Source organism: Peromyscus californicus, unplaced genomic scaffold (genome assembly GCF_007827085.1).
Source record: "Peromyscus californicus insignis strain IS unplaced genomic scaffold, ASM782708v3 Scaffold_3__1_contigs__length_106647218, whole genome shotgun sequence".
Classification (NCBI taxonomy): Eukaryota; Metazoa; Chordata; class Mammalia; order Rodentia; family Cricetidae; genus Peromyscus; species Peromyscus californicus.
The window spans coordinates 101,828,774-101,847,443 of NW_026294551.1; the positions used below are offsets into that span (position 1 = coordinate 101,828,774).

General features: G+C 49.7%; 1 protein-coding gene across 2 annotated transcripts in view; it reads right to left on the reverse strand.

Moving 5' to 3' along the window:
- The window catches only part of Emp2 (epithelial membrane protein 2), a 44,782-nt gene that overhangs the window by 2,952 nt on the left and 23,160 nt on the right, over positions 1 to 18,670 (reverse strand). Inside the window, exons 2-4 of one of the 2 annotated variants that reach the window (XM_052759446.1) lie at positions 8,606 to 8,771; positions 3,242 to 3,332; positions 629 to 775 (exon numbers count right to left, since the gene is read on the reverse strand). In XM_052759446.1, coding sequence (XP_052615406.1) covers positions 629 to 775; positions 3,242 to 3,332; positions 8,606 to 8,683 — 316 coding nt within the window. In that variant the 5' untranslated portion in view covers positions 8,684 to 8,771. Of the gene's footprint in view, positions 1 to 628; positions 776 to 3,229; positions 3,333 to 8,605; positions 8,772 to 18,670 lie in introns of both variants that reach the window. The other variant, XM_052759445.1, reaches the window with a different exon arrangement.

An 18,670-nucleotide genomic window follows, 5' to 3' on the forward strand; every position in this document is an offset into this window, starting at 1 on the left:
TCCCACTGTGTACCCAGACAACACACTGTAGACTGCATTGTTATTCTCATAAAACCCAAACTTCATGCTTTGGGGATACCTTCCCTTTCTCCCCAACTAAATCTAAACTCGTCCACATTAAGCGTGTGGCCAGCTTCTCCCTTCCGGGTATCCCCTGACTTCCCTCCTCCAGCCATTTTGATGGGAACAGAATGCAGGGCCACAGCATAAGCTCCATAAGAAGAGCATGTTTGAGCTTCCTTCTGCAGGAAGGAATCTGTGTGGACATGCTGCTAATGGGCTGCTTGTTCTGAGTTAACCTTCAATCTAGATGTCATCCAAATTGGTGACTGGGAAGGAATGCAAGACTTCGTGGCCTTGGTGTCTGCAAGAGAGATGACAAGGGAAAGGGGGACCCAGAATCAAGAGCTACCCGGCCAGAAGGATATGCCTGACTTTGGAATTGACTTTTTGTTTGCTCTGGCTCTCCACAAGAAGGAGCCCGGGAAAAAGGTCAGGAGGCAGGCTTTGCTCTGGTTCCCAAGACTGCCAGCTACCCAAATAACGTACGATTTAAAGATTCGGTTCTTTTTTTTCTGAGACATTTTGTTTCTGTGGCAGGCAGCAGACGGCTTCCGGTTTCACTTACATGACATGAGCTGAATGATGGCCGTCAGGATGAACCTCTCTCCCTGCTTGAGGCGGAAGAGCTGGAGCAGAAAGATGAGGAAGGAGATGCAGCAGAGGATGGTGGAGAGGATCATGGTGGCCTGCACCGCCTGCATGATGGAGTAATCTGTGGGTAGAAGGCGAGACCTGGCTGAGGACTGAGGAGGCATCACAGAGGGGGTCACAGGACTGACTGCCTACAGTCAGGCATGTCCATCCAACCTTTGGACCTGGCAACACAACACTGTCACCTATAAACTTCACACTGAGATCCTCACAGTCAAGGGAAAACTCACGTCTAAGCAAATTTACAGCATTGGTCGGGCCCCCTGGACACTAGTTGTGGGCCACAGGCCACAGATGGGATACACCTGGCCATCTGACTGCTAGTGCTGCTGTGGATTTTCCAGACCACCTCCCTCTAGTGGCCAGCTAGGCACGTGACCAAAATACCAACGTGGCCATTGGTTCTGATGGAGCCAGAACCAACCACTCTGACTGCTTCCTGCTCTGGGCCACAGCTCCAACCTGTCTGGCTCAGGAACAGGAGACTTTGAAAAGTACAACACCCCAGAGCTCAAGCCTCAGCTCCCAGTCTGCCTGAAACCGGCTGGAGGGAGCAGAGCTTGTAAAGGGCTCCTGAGACATTTACAGTGACGGATCCTAAGGCATCCCAGCTGCACATCAGGACCCAACGCCTGGCCCTGCTTCCTGGTTCTTTATGGTGAACAAGCATATTCTCCAACACAAATACATCACCTGACTCCATTCCTCAGAGGCCAGGGTCAGGTGCAGAGAAGATATTGGGGAGAAGTGAGAAATAGTTCTGCCGGGCACGGTTCCCTGGGGACGAGTGGGCCAAAGGACCTTGTGGGGTGTTAGGAATGTTCTCTATTAGTTTTCAACTGTGGTTTGCTAGGAGTATATTCAATTGTCAAAACTCATTGAGCCAAGGAGCCCTTAAGAAGTGTGTATTTCCACGTTTGTAAATGACAGCTCTATTCTAAAAAATACTACCAGACTTCACTGAGACAAAATGAACCAGCACACCAGATGCTGAGAACACTCATTTGGGGGCTTCTAGAGCCCCCTGGGGAATTTCAAAGTGGGCCAAGGTTGTGACTCTGTGGCTCTGAACATTACTTATTAAATTTTCCAAGGAGCCATCTAGGATAGCTTTTTTAAGCTGCCATTACTCTGGGGTGGGGACCAAGAATCTGTATTTTTAGCAAGTATCCCAGGTGATTCATGGCTTGTGATGAGGCCAACGTAGAAACTGGTTTTGTGAGGGAAAATGACTCTGTGCTTTTAGAACAGGGTTTCTTGGCATTGAGTTGCAGAATGTGCCACTGGCGGCCCATGCTGTCAGCAGGAGTGGGTGAGGGGGTGTTGGGGGGTGGTGGTGGTGGTGGGGAGCCCGGCAAGGCACCGAGAGCAGAAACTCAAGAGTGGTGGGAGGCTGTGACCTTGCTGTGTTTCAGCATTCCTGAAGGCCTCCTAACACCTGCTAAGATAGTCCTCCATATCCACAGCTTCTGCATTCTTGGACTCAACAACCATTTTTGATGTATGTAGATTGGAGGAGAGCCCAGAAAGTTCCAGAAAGCAAAATTCAAATTTGCTATGTACCAGACCAGATCCACGCAGATGAAATGACATACAGAGACTGTATTTGATGTCATAAGTCATCTAGAAACTAAAGCATAGAGGAGGGTGTGCATAAGTTCCATGTAAATTTGTGCCATTTTACATCCCCGTGGGGTCTCAGAAGCAGTCCCCTGCAGCTCCAGAGGAGCGGCTACCACTGCATTTGGGTTGCTTATATTTTGTTTTAACACAAAAAGACTCGGGAGGGGGCGGGCTGGAGACAGTTCCGCCACTGGCTGGACAACCTGAGGTGGAAAGAGCTCACTCCCACGGGTGGTCCTTTGATGCCCACGTGTGTGCCATGCCCTCCCTTTGCTGCCCAGGGCCAGAGGGAGCCAGTACGGTCAGACCTCGCTGAGGGTCTCTGGCTTTTCATCTAGCATTTTCTCCTGCTTTCATGGCACACGATACCAGTTTACCACTGATGGCAGGACTGGAATAATTAACCATAAATTGACGTGTGGAAAAAGTCTGAGCTGGCAGGATTTTTTTTTTTTTCAGGAAAGAGTTGGACAATAAATAATTCAGGCTTCTGGTCACATTTTTTCTGGTTTTTTTGCTTTGTTTTGAGAATTTTGCTCCTTTCACAACACTTTTAAAATGTCAAAACCATTCTTAGTTCATGGGCCATCCCAAACAGGCCTTGGGCTGAGTTTAGCTGCTAGTACACAGCTCCCTGATTTAACAGCAATAAGACCGAAATAATCCCACATGGAGAGCATGGAACACAAACAGCAGAGGCCCCAGACCACTGCCTCTAGGCACAGCCACCGTCCTGGCTGACCCTGGTTACCACCACAGCCGACTCTTCCCGGGGCTCACGTCAGCATGACATACAGGGAGCAAGCGGAGTGACCTAGACTTGCTGAGGGGGTCCTGCCTGGGTCTGCTCTGGGGGACACGGGGGCCCGAAGCTCCGCTCACCCGCACTCACCTACATACTCACTGTCGCTCAGGTCACTGATCTCTGTACAGTTTGTGCTGTTGGTGCACACTCTCCAGATGTCCGCTGAGAAGTCTTCTCCTACCCACCAGGCCTGCAAAGGGAACAGGAAGCTGCTGGTTAAGGACACAGAGCCTGAGTCCTGCTAGGTTGAGGAGTAAATGTGGGGCCTACTCGGGACTCACTGTTTCTCAGAGGGCAGACCACAGGTCTGGAGACTTGGCTCAAATGCACACTCAGTCAAGAGGCCTCAGGTCTGTTCTGGGTCTTTACTGAGTCCCATGGGATTCCAGGCTGCAAACCTTCGGAAGGATCTGAGGTGGCCCATGCTCTCATGACCCATGGGGGACACATACTGAGTTAGCAGCCATCAGAGTAAATGGAGAACAGTTCTACCAGAACGGCAGGGACAATGTGTAAAAGAAATGATGGCGCCAAAGGGACAGCCTGCCACAGTAGCTGGGGAATGAAACCAGCCTGGATACTAAAAATGTGGTCCATGCACACAATGGAACTAAAATAAAACCGTAACATTTGCAGGGAAATAGGTGAACACACCAGGCCCAGGAAGACAAACACCCGTGGTTTCTCTTAGATGAACTAGATTCGCAATTGTGTATCTGTGTGTGTGTGTGTGTGTGTGTGTGTGTGTGTATATGTGTGTGTGTGTGTGTGTGTGTGTGTGTGTGTGTGTATGTGTGTGCGCGTATGGGCCATGGGACCAGGGCTGGGATCAGAGCCAGGAAGCAGACGTAAGAGAGGTGGGAATAGAAGGTAATGGACTTCACGTGGTAAGAGAGCAGGAGACTAACTGGGGAAGCAGACAGAACCAGCTGGAGGGCAGGGGCCAAGGGAGGGCAGTGGGGGAGGGGACCAAGGAGAACAAAGTATGACATCACTTGTGTATGACCATTCCTCTGCATGTTAACCTAGAAATTAATTTCAGAAAAGTATCCATGGGCTGGCAAGATGACTCGTGAATGAAGAAAGGCTCTCGCTCCTGAGCCTGATGACCTGAATTAGGTCCCAGGACCCACATGGTGGAAGGAGCGAACCAAGTCTAGAAAGCCGTCCTCTGACTTCCACACATGTGCCGCAGCGCCCCACAGAAGGAATGAAAAATACGAATGTTTACATTTTTAAGTACTCAAACAATAAAAAAAAATGAAAATGAAAATTAGCAGGGGCGTCCTGTGATGAGCAGAGAGGAGGCTGTCTGCCTTAGCCCAGTGCCTTCATTCTCCTTGAGTTTCTGTCCCTGCCCCTTCCCTTGGTGGCCTACCTTCTGCTTTCCATCTCTCAAACGCTCCTTCCCACCCACTGCGCCCACAAACACCCTGGTGTTCCCACCTCATATCCAACCTCAGGGGCAAGCTCGATTTCAAGTGCATACGGAACACGACTGACTCACTGGCTGGCACACCTCCGTCCATCCGCCTAGTGAGTGCCGTGCTAATATAAACACCTGAGTGTGGGAGCACGTTCCAGCCCTGTGCCCATCCAACCCTTTCAATAAGCCTCGGACCTCTCTGGGATCCTAAAGGACCAGATGCAGGAAACACACATACACACACACACACACACACACACACACACACACACACACACACACACACACACATAAACTCTAGAAGAACCTCCAGTCCATTTTTTCCACACTGTGGGCCCTTTCCTTGGACGCTCCAAATACTTGAACGCAGCACTTCTATGTGACCACAGCCTGGGCCACTCAGCAACTCGGCAAGACCCTCTAGAAGGCTAACTGTGTTCATCTCCTCTGGCAAGAGTCTAACCAGGAGCCTCAGGGATGGTTCAAGTCCTGACTCTGCCTCTTACTACAGTGTAGACTCCGGCAAGGGCCAGAACTGACTGGAGATTCAGTCCCTTCTCCTGGGAACCACCAGAGGCTAGCCCCTGCCTCCCAGATAACCCAAGATGATGCATCCAAGAGAGCTGAATACTGCCAAGGGGATCCCTGGAGTGACAGGTGTAATGATTAATGTTACCACTGTTATGATTAATCAGGAGGTGAACATGCAGGCAACACATGGCGGCACTGGGGCCGTGCGCACACCACGGCACGGGGGTGGGGGGGTGGGGGGGTGGGGGGTGGGCGTGCACACAGTGCTCTTGGGCTTCGTGAATGTAGCTGTCCACCTGGTTAGACTAAGAGATGACCAGGAGAAGCTAAACACACCTCTGTGTGTCTAGGAGGGTGTTTCCAAAGGGAGTCATGTGGGAGAGTAACGGGAGAAGATAGCACTCCTCTGAATATGGGCAGTACTGTCTACCCAGTGAGCTGCTGGCCTGGATGGGAGGAGGTTAGAGTAAGGCAGTGTAGTTTGTGTATGCGTCTGTCTGGTGTGTGGTGTGCATGTGTGTGATGTGTGTGTGTGTGTGTGTGTGTGTGTGTGTGTGTGTGTGTCTGGTGTGTGTGGGGTGTGTGTGTGTGATGTGTGTGTGTGTGTGTGTGTGTGTGTGTGTGTGTGTCTGTCTGTCTGTCTGGTGTGTGTGGGGGGTGTGTGTGTGATGTGTGTGTCTGGTGTGTGTGGTGTCACAATGTGTGTGTGATGTGTGTATGTGTGTGTCTGGTGTGTGTGTGTGTGTGTGTGATGTGTGTGTCTGTCTGGTGTGTGTGTGTATGTGTGTGATGTGTGTGTGGTCTGTCTGGTCTGTGTGGTGTGCATGTGTGTGTGTGATGTGTGTGTCTGGTGTGTGTGTGGGTATGTGTGTGATGTGTGTGTGTGTGTGTGTGTGTGTGTGTGTGTGTGTGTGTGTGTGTGTGTAAGTGCTTTTCTTCCTGGGTGATGCTGTCTATCACTGATGCCATCCTTCACTGCCATGGGAATGCAGTGTCTTTGGCCATCCATCATGGACTGGATAGCAGCAGCTCTCCAGGAGTCCTCCAAACTTCAGTGCCAGCTGGGGCTGCTGAGGCATCGGGCATCATCTGTGCACTGAGCAGCTACGGGTTCTTCACCTCTCCAGTGTGAGAGCTGCTGTTGGACTACTCGGCTCATGTCAGCCCATCTAAATCTCACATACACCACACACACACACACACACACACACACACACACACACACACACACACCACACACACACTCCTAGAGATCCCAACTGACTTGGCCTTCTGAGCAGTTTTCTTCTCCTTAACGGTCTCTGTAGTTTGAAATGACCAGATGAAGCCAGGCCTTGGGGGCAAGACCAGGTCTCCGTTAGAAGCATCGCCTCCTGCCTGGGCCAAGGGGGTATCAAATGCTCTCTTGCTAATACAGCTCCAGCTGGACCCTGAAGGAGCAAGTTACATGTCAGGGGCCGGTGGAGAGTTTAGACATCTCCCCTGGTGAGATCTGACGGGTAGTCTGTGAGTGAGCTGGTGACTCGGTGCCTGGCTGGTGACTCGGTGCCTGGCTAGTGACTAAGAAGATGCAGGGGACAGGGAGGAGGTGGCCTCGATGGGTCATTTTGCCCTCTGTAGGACAACTATCAACATCTGGAGAAAACACCCCTTCAACTTTGGAAGCAAGACTGACACCTAGTGACAAAGGCCAGAGATGAGGCTGGACCACTGCAAGGTACAAGATGGCCTTTGACATATACGAATAATGTCATTAGCCACCGTGAAGAGAGCAGCAATAAGCACGGGTGTGCAAGCAGACCTGTGGTCAGATACAGGGCCTTTGGGAACACACCCTCCTGGGTGTACAGTACAGTTAGGCATGTAGCAGTTCCATTTTTAGTTAATGTTTACCTCATTTTAAACATGAATCAGGACACACAGGATCAGGTCCCACTACGCCACTGTTAAAGTAAATTTGTTCTTGCTCTTTCTCCTCCTCATTTTCCTCCATCCCCCTGACCTGCCCCATCCCCACACCACAGCCTCCTTCCCCTCCCACCTCACACATATCCCGTCATGGTCCTCCTGACCTCCTCAGAACCTTGAGGGGCGGGGGGGGGGGGGGGGGGGGGTTGCTGCTTGTTTTTAAAAAATTCTTTGACTATTTCATACATGTATACAATGTATTTGGGGGGGTACTTAGCCTCCATCACCATCCCCCATCACTGTCTCATCCTCTTCCATGCCCACAGAACCCGCCTTCTTTCCAGCAAGTCCCTTCATACTTTCGTGTCTTTCCCACTGAGTGTAATTGGTGGTGTCTGTGAGCGTGGGTCATGGTTATTTTCTGGAACACAGGCAACTTGCCAGCGGCTACACCACGGAAGAGAATGTTGTCATTTGTTTTCTTGATGGTAGTCATTCTGATGGAATCTCACAGCAGTTTTAATTTGCACTACACTGACGGCTAAGGATGTTGAACACTTTAAAAAATATTTACTGGCTGCCTACATGTATGTCTTTATTTTGAGAACTATCTGTTCAGTTTGTCGGCCCATTTATTAACTGGTTGTGTGTGTGTGCTCGTGTGTGTGCACTGCATGTGCACGTGATTGCTTGTGTGTGTGTGTGTGTGTGTGTGTGTGTGTGTGTGTGTGTGTGTGTGTAAGTTTTGCAGCACTCTCTCTCTCTCTCTCTCTTTTGGTTTTTCGAGACAGGGTTTCTCTGTGTAGCCCTGGTTGTTCTGGAACTCACTCTATAGACCAGGTTGGCCTCGAACTCACAGAGATCACCTGTCTCTGCCTCCTGAGTGTTGGGATTAAAGGCATGAGTCACTGCCTGGCAGATTTTGCAGGTTTTTTTTTTTAAATGTATTTAAGATATTAACTCCTTGTCTAAAGTATAAGAGGCAAAGCCTTGGAAAACATATTTTGTATTCTTATTTTAAAAATAAAATAGGAGCTGGAGAGATGGTTCAGAGGTTAAGAGCATTTGCTGCTCTTACAGAGGACCCAGGTTCAATTCCTAGCACCCACATGGTGGCTCACAACCACCTGTAACTCCAGTCCCAGGGGTCCAAGGTCCTTTTCTGATCTCTTTGGGCAGCAGGCATTCACAGGTGGTTCATAGACAAGCATGTAGGCAGAACACCCATACACACAAAATAAAGGAAATAAATTTAAAGAATAAAATAAAAACACTCAATAGAAAAAAGAAGAAATATCTAGCTCTGAATGACAATGGTCCTGAGGCTGAGTGCCACACAGAGCTGGACTTACCCTCGGGGGCTTCTGGCAGGCAAGGATCATATCACCTAACCGTGTCTCACCAAACTTCATCCAAACCTGAGCACAGGGTGCTCCCAAAGTTCCAATCCCAGGATGAGAGCACCCAGGCCTGGGCTGGGGAGACGCCTTAGCAAAGAGGACACCCCCAATCACAATCACACCCTCCCCGTTCTCCACCCTGATCTGTGGTCTCCACTGCCTCATGACTCCCAGGTGGTTGACGAGAACAGGACGTACATTGTCGATGGCTGAAATGAACAACAGCACCAGAGCGACGATGTGGAAGATGATGATGAAGGCGAGAACGGCCAACATGTTCACAGGGCAGTGAGGGCCGACGGGGCAGCTGGACAGTCCAGAGAGGGTTGAGGAGCCAAAGAGGATGGGAGAGACAGATCCAAACCTGTCAACAACAAGACAAAACTCAAATCAACAACATTTAACAGGATCTCAGAAAATTTAGGACAGCTCTTCCCATCTTCCTGCCTCACAGGCCAGACGCTCTGCCCTGCTGGGTCTAGGTGGAGCAGGAGGGTGAAGACCAATTAAAATCTCTAATTCAGAGGCGGGACAGTAGCTTGACTTGTAGAGTGCTCGCTTAGCATGCATGGGGCCCTGGGTTCGATTCCCCACCATGTGTAAGCATCGGGGCACATGCGTGTAATCCCAGCACTTGGCAAGTGGATAATTCCACGTACTTAGCAACATAGTGAGTTAGAGACCAACAGGCCAACCCGAGTTACGAGAGAACCTGTCTTGAATGCAACGGGGGCCAGACACATGGGTCTACAAGTACTTGTCCCATCAACAGTGTAAGCCTGATGACCCGAGTTCAATCCCTGGAACCCACTGACAGGTGCAAGGAGAGAACAACTCCACAATGTTGTCCCCCGACCAACACGTGTGCTGTGCCATGCACGCCCACACATGTCACACATCATATTGTACACATGTACATTTTGTTTTGTTTTGTTTTTTGAGTCAGGGTCTCATTATGCAGACCAGGCTAGCCTGGAACTCACAGCGCTCCACTTGCCTCTGCATCCCAAGTCCACTGATTTCAGTTTACTTACACATTTGAACAATGCTGGCTCCTGAAAGATACATACAATGTATGGCAGACAGGTGTGATTTCATTTCCTCTCTGATCCCACAGGATGACTACACTCTCAGAATCCCTTGCACTTAGGGTAGGCCAGTGCAGCTAGATGATAAAGCCTCACACCTTGGACTGAGATTATGACTGACAAGACTTTGGCTGTTCCGCTCCTGAGATTTCTGGGTAATTTTTTAAAACTCTAGTAGGACAATCTGAATAACATAGAACAGGAAGCAACTGCAAAGTGAAATCAAAGCGCTGTGCCACACTCAGGAAAGGCGGGCCTGCTCAAGGGTGAGGAAGACACTGTGTGTGTGAGAGAACCTGTCCGAGCCGGGCGAGAGAGTAGATGCAGGTGCTGTGTGAAGTGGAAAGCAAAAAGTATTCAAAGAGATGATTTGAGTATTTCGGGGTTAAAGGTCACATGTGGGAAAGTCGATGAAACCTTTGAAGAGTTTTACAAACACGATCGTTGTGTTGGTCAACAAAACTCAAATGTCACGTGAACATGTCACATTAATGAGGTTGGAAAAGTTCACCCCCCAGATCAATACACGGCTCCTTCTTTCACGTCAATAATTTGCTACCTGATTCTATTACTAAAATCTGTAGGAAATAAAATTAACTTCTAATCTCATTGTTTAAATACAATGCAGACCAGGCCTTGTTTATGCTGAGATGAAATCTTAGTTTTTAGTGAACTAATACACACGTAAGTGTGTATACACCTAAGTGTGTGTGCATGCACACTCGCATACACACACTTTTTCTGAAATACTTGAGAGTAAGTTGCTTAAACCCAACCTTTTTATCTAAATACTGTGTATTTTTGAAAAATGAAGATTTTCCTTACATAGCCAAAGTGTGATGGTCATAATTAAGAATTTAATACAAGGGCTGAAGAGCTAGTTCTGTGTAAATGTGCTTGCCAGGCAAGTGTGAGGACCTGAGTTCAAATCTCCAGATCCTAGTTAGAAGCTGGATGAAGTAACACAGCATCTGTGCTCTTCCCAGGGGATGTGAGGCAGAGACAAGGAATTTCTGGAAGCTCAGGAACTAGTTAGCCTGGCAGAAAATCAATCAAGAGACCCAGTCACAAACAAGATGGGAATTGAGGACTGACAGCTGAGGTGGTCCTCTGACCTCAGCATGATAGGGTGGCACACATGAACTCACGTTCATATACACAAAGCCTGCACATGCATGCACTCACCACCAACTCTACCGTGACACAATGACATCATCTCATTTATCATCTATATCGTACATCTCCAGATAGCCCAGTCACATCTCTGTAAGTTTTTTCTACTCCAAGATGATGGTCTCCATTTTGCCCCTCAATCTCTTCAGTCTAGAGTGGCTCCTCATTCTTTTTCATGACGGTGACAGGATTTAAGAGCATTGGCCATTTTTGTGGGATATCTGCCATGCTGGTTGCTATGGTTTGAATATGAAGTGCTTGGCTGCCAGCTGGGAGGCATTTGGGAAGTGACTGGGTTTTAAAAACTCTGGCCAAAGGAATGGATTCATTCCCCGATGGATTCACAGTAGATGGCATTGGGATATGGAAACTTTAGGAGGCAGGGCCTAGCTGGAGGAGATCTCAGGGGGTGTGTCTTTGGAAGATTTACCTGTCCCTAGTCCTCTCTCCTCTGTTTCCTGTTTCTGAAAGATCCTCTTCCTCCATACAACCTTACTGCAGTGTTCTGTCTCACCATGGACCCAGAATCAATAGAGCCACAGACAGAGGACTGCATCCTCTGAAACCAAGCGCTCAAATGAAACCTTCCTCCTTCAAGCTGTCATCTTGGGCATTTGGTTACATGCCTGACCAACACTCCTGATGCTTCTCCAGTTCTTAGCTCCTTTTCCTGTTGCTGTGATAAAATAACAAAAGCAGTTGATATGGCTCACAGTTCAAGGTTGTAACCTGTCACACCGGTAAGCCAGAGGCAGGAGCACCAGGGAAGGAGCACCGCAGCAGGGAAGGAGCAGAGAGGGATGGATACCGTCCTTAGCTCACTTTCTTCTTTTCGTGCAGTGGAAGATGCATCCCAGGGAATGGTGCCACCCAGAGTGGACACCTCTTCCCACCCCAATTAACCTAGTCAAGATAAGGCCCACAGGCACTGCCAGAGGCCTGTCTCCCCAGTGATTCTAGATGTCGTCGAGGTGATAGAGAAGACTGCTATCACACTCAGGATTCAACCAGGCTGTTTTCTTATCAGGAATGCTACATAAGGGATGTGGCTTCAGTACATTCCACCAGCAGACTCAGAGTGTCAGTCTGTCCCACGGTTGATGGGGCAGCTGGTGAGCTGGTTGTGGCCTGTCACATTCTCTTATTTTTCCTCTGTAATCATAAAGTCCTCTGGGGCTGGAGGTCTAGCTCTGTGGCAGAGTGCTGACCCAGATGTGCCAGATCCTGGAGTTTGAGCGCTAGCACTGTGTGTCTGTGTGTGTGTGTGTGTGTGTGTGTGTGTGTGTGTGTGTGTGTGTGTGTGAGAGAGAGAGAGAGAGAGAGAGAGACAGACAGACAGACAGACAGACAGAAACAGAGAAACAGTGAGAAAGAGACAGGTATAGAAAGACACAGCAAACAGGACCAGGAGAGGGAAAGGAGAGAGGAGAGCAATGAAATGCTCCAGGAGTCATCGTCAGCCAGGGAGCTGCACAAGCTTGAGGACTTGAGCCCAGATCCACACGAAAAGGTGGGTGTGGTGAAGTGCATCTGCTAACCCCCCACCCCACACCATACAATGGGAAGGAGAGGGCCAGATCCTGAGGGCTTCCTGGCCAGCCAGCCTAGCCAAAACGGTGAACTCCAAGTGTGAGAAATCCTGTCTTGGAAAATAAGGTGGAGGAAGACACCTGATACTGACCTCCGGCCAATACATGTATGCACATACACAGGTGAGTGGGTTCACACACACATGCATAACGCACACAATTATTTTCAGGGAAAGATGCTTTATTGTGTAAAATATGAACAAAATATAATTTGCCCCTGGTGGCATTGCTGTGGGATGGTCTGTATGTCAAATGTGTTGCTGATTGGTCAATAAATAAATCACTGATTGACCAGTGGCCAGGCAGGAAGTATAGGCGGGACTAACAGAGAGGAGAATTGAGAGAACAGGAAGGCGGAAGGAAGGCACTGCCAGCCACCGCCATGACAAGCAGCATGTGAAGATGCCGGTAAGCCATGAGCCATGTGGCAAGGTATAGATTTATGGAAATGGATTAATTTAAGCTATAAGAACAGTTAGCAAGAAGCCTGCCATGGTCATACAGTTTGTAAGCAATATAAGTCTCTGTGTTTACTTGGTTGGATCTGAGCGGCTGTGGGACTGGCAGGTGACAGAGATTTGTCCTGACTGTGGGCCAGGCAGGAAAACTCTAGCTACATGGTATTATGTCTAAACACCGTGTCTCCATTACCACTCACTACTCAGTTCTAGCATGGCCCGTCACTCTAACAGGAAACTTAGCCATTATGTAGCCATCCCTCCCCACTCAACCCCAAGTCTCTGGACTGGTCTCCTGTGGACACTAGTTAATGGAATGGAACAGTTTGTGAGCTTTTGTGTCTGGCTTCTCCCCTTGGCTTTGTATTTTCCACATTATAACGTGGACACAGAGGTATTCAGAGATAAAGTAAGGACCCAGCTTTCATGAAGCTTCCACCTCAATAGTCCGAGTGCCCAAGAGTGTTTGTGGAACAGAATTGTTCAAGATTGTACTTTTCTGGCACAACTCTCCTGCTGCCTCCTCTGGGGGACACGCCTCGGACAAACCCTCCATCCTGCTCTGCCAGCTCTCCTCTCCTCCATCAGTCCCTCGGGGACTGACCGAGGGTCATAGGCTCACACAGGGGCTTGTCTTTGAGAGCAGAATTCAACACATGAGTCAGGAGTTGTGTGGCCACAGACACATTTGGGGAGGCCCAGGCAGCCATTCTTGAAGCAGCTGGCTCACCAACTCAGAGATTCCTCCGATTCTTTACTAAGGGACAAATTCCCCTTTGTTGAGATCTGCATCATGGCCAGTGCCACCACACACTGCCTCCAGATAACTGCACTTCTGACCTTCCAATAAAAGCTTACTAGCCAGGCTGAATGCCACAGAACTGTCATGCGCCCAAAGGCCCGTTCACCAGGACAAAAACTTGAGACTGTAATGGTGTTCTTCAGTGTTCTGCTCACAACATACATACATACCAAGCTGAAAACATCTAAAAAAGAACGAAAGCTTTAACCTGTGTCCTTTCAGACAAACCCATTCAGGTTTTAAAACAACTAATTGAAGAAAACGATGGATGTTAATCTTTTCATTCAGGAGAAGGTAGGAGGACCAGGAGTTCAAAACCAGCTTTGGTTGCATAGATAGTGAGTTCAAAGCCAGCCTGGACTACAGGAAAGCCGGTCTCAAAAAACAGAGGAGGAGGGGGAGGGGGGAAGGAGAGAGGAGAGAGAAGGGACTGAAGGGGAAGGGGAGGGAGGGAAGGGAAGGGAAGAGAAGAGATAGGGGGAGTGGAGGGGAGGAGAGTAGAGGGCAGGGGAGGGGAGGGGACTGGAGTAGAGAGGAGTGGAGGGGAGTGGAGGGGAAGGGAGTGAAGTGGAGGGCAGAGGAGTGGAGGGGAAACTGCTGAACACTGGGATTACAGCTCCTGACTGGTTTTTCTGTGGATTCTGGGGATTTGAACTCAGGTCCTCATGCTCGCAAGGCAAGCTCTTACCCACCGAGCTGTCTCCTCAGCCCCCTTATTAAATTAACTTCCTTTTTAAAATGCTTGTTACATTTATTTATTTGCTTTATGTGTGACTGTGGACATGTGCTTGTGGAGATCAGAGGGTAATTGTGGTGGGCGGTTCTCTCTTTCCACCATGTGGGTCCTGGGCTCAAACTCAGGTAGTCAGGACTGGAGGCAATCACCTTTACCCACAGAGCCATCTTGACAGTCTGCTGACTTCTTTGTGTTGCTGCTGTCTGTCTGTCTGTCTGTCTATGTAGTGTATTGGATGCACATATGCTGGTCAGGGACAACTTTCAGGAATGGGTTCTCTCCCTCCACTGTGCTGAGGTAAGTCTGCCTCATTTCTGCTGCACTCAAGGCCCCGCCCCTACACACACCCTTATTAACTTCAAGGCCCCGCCCCTACACACACCCTTATTAACTTCAAGGCCCCGCCCCTACACACACCTTTATTAACTTCAAGGCCCCGCCCCTACACACACCTTTATTAACTTCAAGGCCCCGCCCCTACACACACCTTTATTAACTTCAAGGCCCCGCCTCCTACACACACACCCTTATTAACTTCAAGGCCCCGCCCCCTACACACACCTTTATTAACTTCAAGGCCCCGCCCCTACACACACCCTTATTAACTTCAAGGCCCCGCCCCCTACACACCTTTATTAACTTCAAGGCTCCGCCCCTACACACACACCTTTATTAACGTCAAGGCCCCGCCCCCTACACACCCTTATTAACTTCAAGGCCCCGCCCCCTACACACACCCTTATTAACTTCAAGGCCCCGCCCCCACACCCTTATTAATTTCAAGGCCCCGCCCCCTACACACACACCCTTATTAATTTCAAGGCCCCGCCCCCTACACACACACCCTTATTAATTTCAAGGCCCCGCCTCCTACACACACACCCTTATTAACTTCAAGGCCCCGCCCCCTACACACACCTTTATTAACTTCAAGGCCCCGCCCCCTACACACACCCTTATTAATTTCAAGGCCCCGCCCCCTACACACACCTTTATTAACTTCAAGGCCCCGCCCCCTACACACCCTTATTAACTTCAAGGCTCTGCCCCCTACACATACACCCTTATTAACTTCTTGCTTAAAGAAGTGCTCCCCTCTCATCAATTGTCCCCCCTTCTCCTGTCACCTAAGTGTCTCTATGTAGGTGACAGTCATCATTGTCTGGTCATCATGCAAACATTCTGCCCTCTTTCTACCCGAGAATGCTGCCCCCATCTCTCTGCCTCTGTAACCCCATCTCTGTTCCCCCATCTCTCTGCCTCTGTACCCCCATCTCTGTTCCCCATCTCTGTCTCTGTACCCCATCTCTCTGTCTCTGTACCCCATCTCTGTCTCTGTATCCTCATCTCTCTGTCTCTGTACCCCATCTCTCTGTCTCTGTACCCCATCTCTGTCTCTGTATCCTCATCTCTCTGTCTCTGTACCCCATCTCTCTGTCTCTGTACCCCATCTCTCTCTCTCTCTGTTCCTTCTATTTTCCATGATTCTTTCTATGTTCTTCCTACATTTTTTTAAAAATCACCCCAGGGCCTTGGTTGCAGAGCCCCAGATACAAGTTCCCCCTCGCACAGTGCATTCCCATTCTCCCTGTTCCTCCCCTGGCTCCGCCCTCCCAGGCTCCTCGCCATCTGCAGCCTCAGCAGCTGCTGCTGCCTCAGGCTGAGCCATCCACACAGGGCATTCTTCAGGGAAGACCAGCAAATCCCACTGTAGGCGGCTAGAACTCTAAGATCTGTAGGAGCTGGAGCAGATTCCAGGAGATGGGTGCCCAGAGGGGCCACCCCCATGAAAAGCAGACGCACTGTGATGAAGGGAGATGTGTTTACACAGCGTGTCTTGGTGTCAAGCTTCATGAAGCTAGCTGAGCAAGGGCTCATTATCCCCATTTCACAGTTGACAAACTGAGGCTTCTGAAGGCTTCAGAGCAGGACCCAACTCTTGGTTTTCCAATTCTAAATCCAGAGCATTTTTCTGCCCTTCTGTCTTCTGCTCTTTCACATATTCAGGGACTAAGGGAAGCATAAAAGGGCTGCTGACTCAGTGGCACTCCCATGCCCAGACACCACACTCATCTTGCCAAGAATTGTGGGATACTGCTAGCAGGATTCTGATGAGGAGGAGGGTTCAGGATTGGCCTATAGGCAGCCTGGAGTCCACTCCTGTCCTTCCTTCACATAATCCCCAGGGCAGGAACCCAGGACCTCAGCTTTCGCCAAGAGGAAGTGGCTTTGGCACAGGCCGCATCCGTGCAGAGGAGCCAAAAATGTAGGGAGGTCCTGCTGTTTGGATGGCTGCACTGTCCATCCAGCTCCATTCTGCCACACCTTTCTATAACTGACCCTGAGGCCTGGGCTAGGGCCAGTCCCAGAAGGACAGACACAAGGACAAGCCAGAGGTGTGGGGCCTTCCGGCAGACCTGAGCTACTCAGTCAGGACCCTCTACCCACAGTCCTGGGCACTGGCCTAGCTGGGGAGATGCTGGGCCACACTGATTGAGGAAATTTGATACCCACCCTGGAGCTGGTGCCTCCACCCATGTCTGCCTAGAACCCAGGCCTCTGCCATTCCTTCAGTACCCAGCCGAAAGTAGCTTTGGCCTCTGTTTTCAGGAAGACCGAGATCAACTCAGCCTCCTGTCTTGGTATTTGGACGCCCGCCAGAAGGGAATACCGAGGCTTCTGGGATGCACTAGGGACAGTGGAAACCCATGGATCCTGGGCAGCCCAGCTTCATGCTCAGGCTTCACTCTGGGGCTCTGGGCTAAAGGCCAGCACTTGGCTGTGTCCGGAAATGGCCACAGGCAGGACACTGGAATTTGGCAGAGCCCCAGAGCAAAGGACATAGAGAATGAATGACTTGTCTGCACCCCTGCAGGTCTTCCAACCCAGTGGCATAATAACCACGACATCAATGATAAAGGCAGCCAATGTGTATTGCCTAGAGTGTACCAGACTCCCTCAAAGGAGCCATTACCCACTCAGTGGGCACTGACGGAGTACCTGCTGTGTACCAGGCCACTGGGACACATGGATACCTGAGTACAGTGCATCCTAGGAGCGTTTGGGTCCAGGAAGTTCAAGGGTGTATAAATACACAGATGTGGCTTGGCAGCGTGTGTAGTGGTATGGCAGGCCTGGGTGAAATAAAGAACACTCCAGCATGGTCTCCGAGGTGAGCAGTATTACAGGCAGAAGCAGAGAATGCCCACGATGCCAAGACATACCCATGCAAGAGGAACATGTGCCCAACAGGAGCTGAACCTTCTGTTGGCAGAAGCTTAATAGGCCTGAGGAGCTGTGGGGCAGCCACAGGGAGAAAGCTCCAGCCCCAGACAGCCTCACTAGTGAATTCGGCCAATCATTTAAAGGAGAATAATCATAGTTCCAGGAACTTGAAGAGGGGTCAACAACCCTCACTACCCACTAGTCAGTCTGTGAGGTCAACACGACCCTGATCACTAACCAGACAAAAACATTACAAGAACGATCAGCCCTTAAAACATACATATACAAGTAAAACTATATGGGCTGAACAGGTTATATTCAGGAATATATGTATATACATATACAAATGCAATAACAATTAGTGAATAAAGAGGCTATGAATTTGAAGGAGAGCAGGGAGGGTTTAGAGAGAGGAAATGAAAGAGAGAAATGTTGTAATTAAATTATAATCTCAAAAAAAAAGTGACAGGCCAGAATCCCTTACCTTCATGAAGGAAAAGGTGAACATTTCTGTTGTGTGATATTTTGATTTCATTCTGACACTCCCAAGACTGATAAATGAAGCTTGTTTTGAATCAGAGGGCAGAGCTAGCTATTAGCTGACCAAAATTAATCATAGAAGTTTTGGAGGACTGAGGACAGATAGAGACTGGAAGTAGTAGGGCGGGACTTAGAGAGGGTCTCAGCCCTTTTGGATGGAAGAATGAGGCGGGGGGGGGGGGGGGGGGAGGTCATGGGTCACTTTCCTGCCACTTTTCTGATCATTCAGGTTCTTACCCTGATATCTGACTCCTGAGTTTTTATTGATAAAGGATAATTAGATAAACACATCATCTGGTGTCCAACTCGGGGCACGAACTCACGAGGTGGCAGCTCACCCCTGACTTGGCAGCCACCAGAGCTGCCACTGTGGCTGGCTTTCTCTCCCTCACCCCAAGCCCTCTGAGCAAGCCTGGGACTTTGCTCCTGCAGTCTCTCTACAACAGCCTCCAGCTGCCACCCAGCCCCAGCCCCAATCTCCACAGGCCCTCTCCATAGTGCCTGGGCTCCAAATGCTGCTGGAGTTAGCCACCCACCACTGGCTGGCTCTGCCTTCAGGCGACCCTGTGCTCTCACTTCCCACCACACATGCTTCTTCCTCATGTTCCCGTGGCCACTTTTCAGGCAGCTGACTCCCTCTCCCCATGGGTTG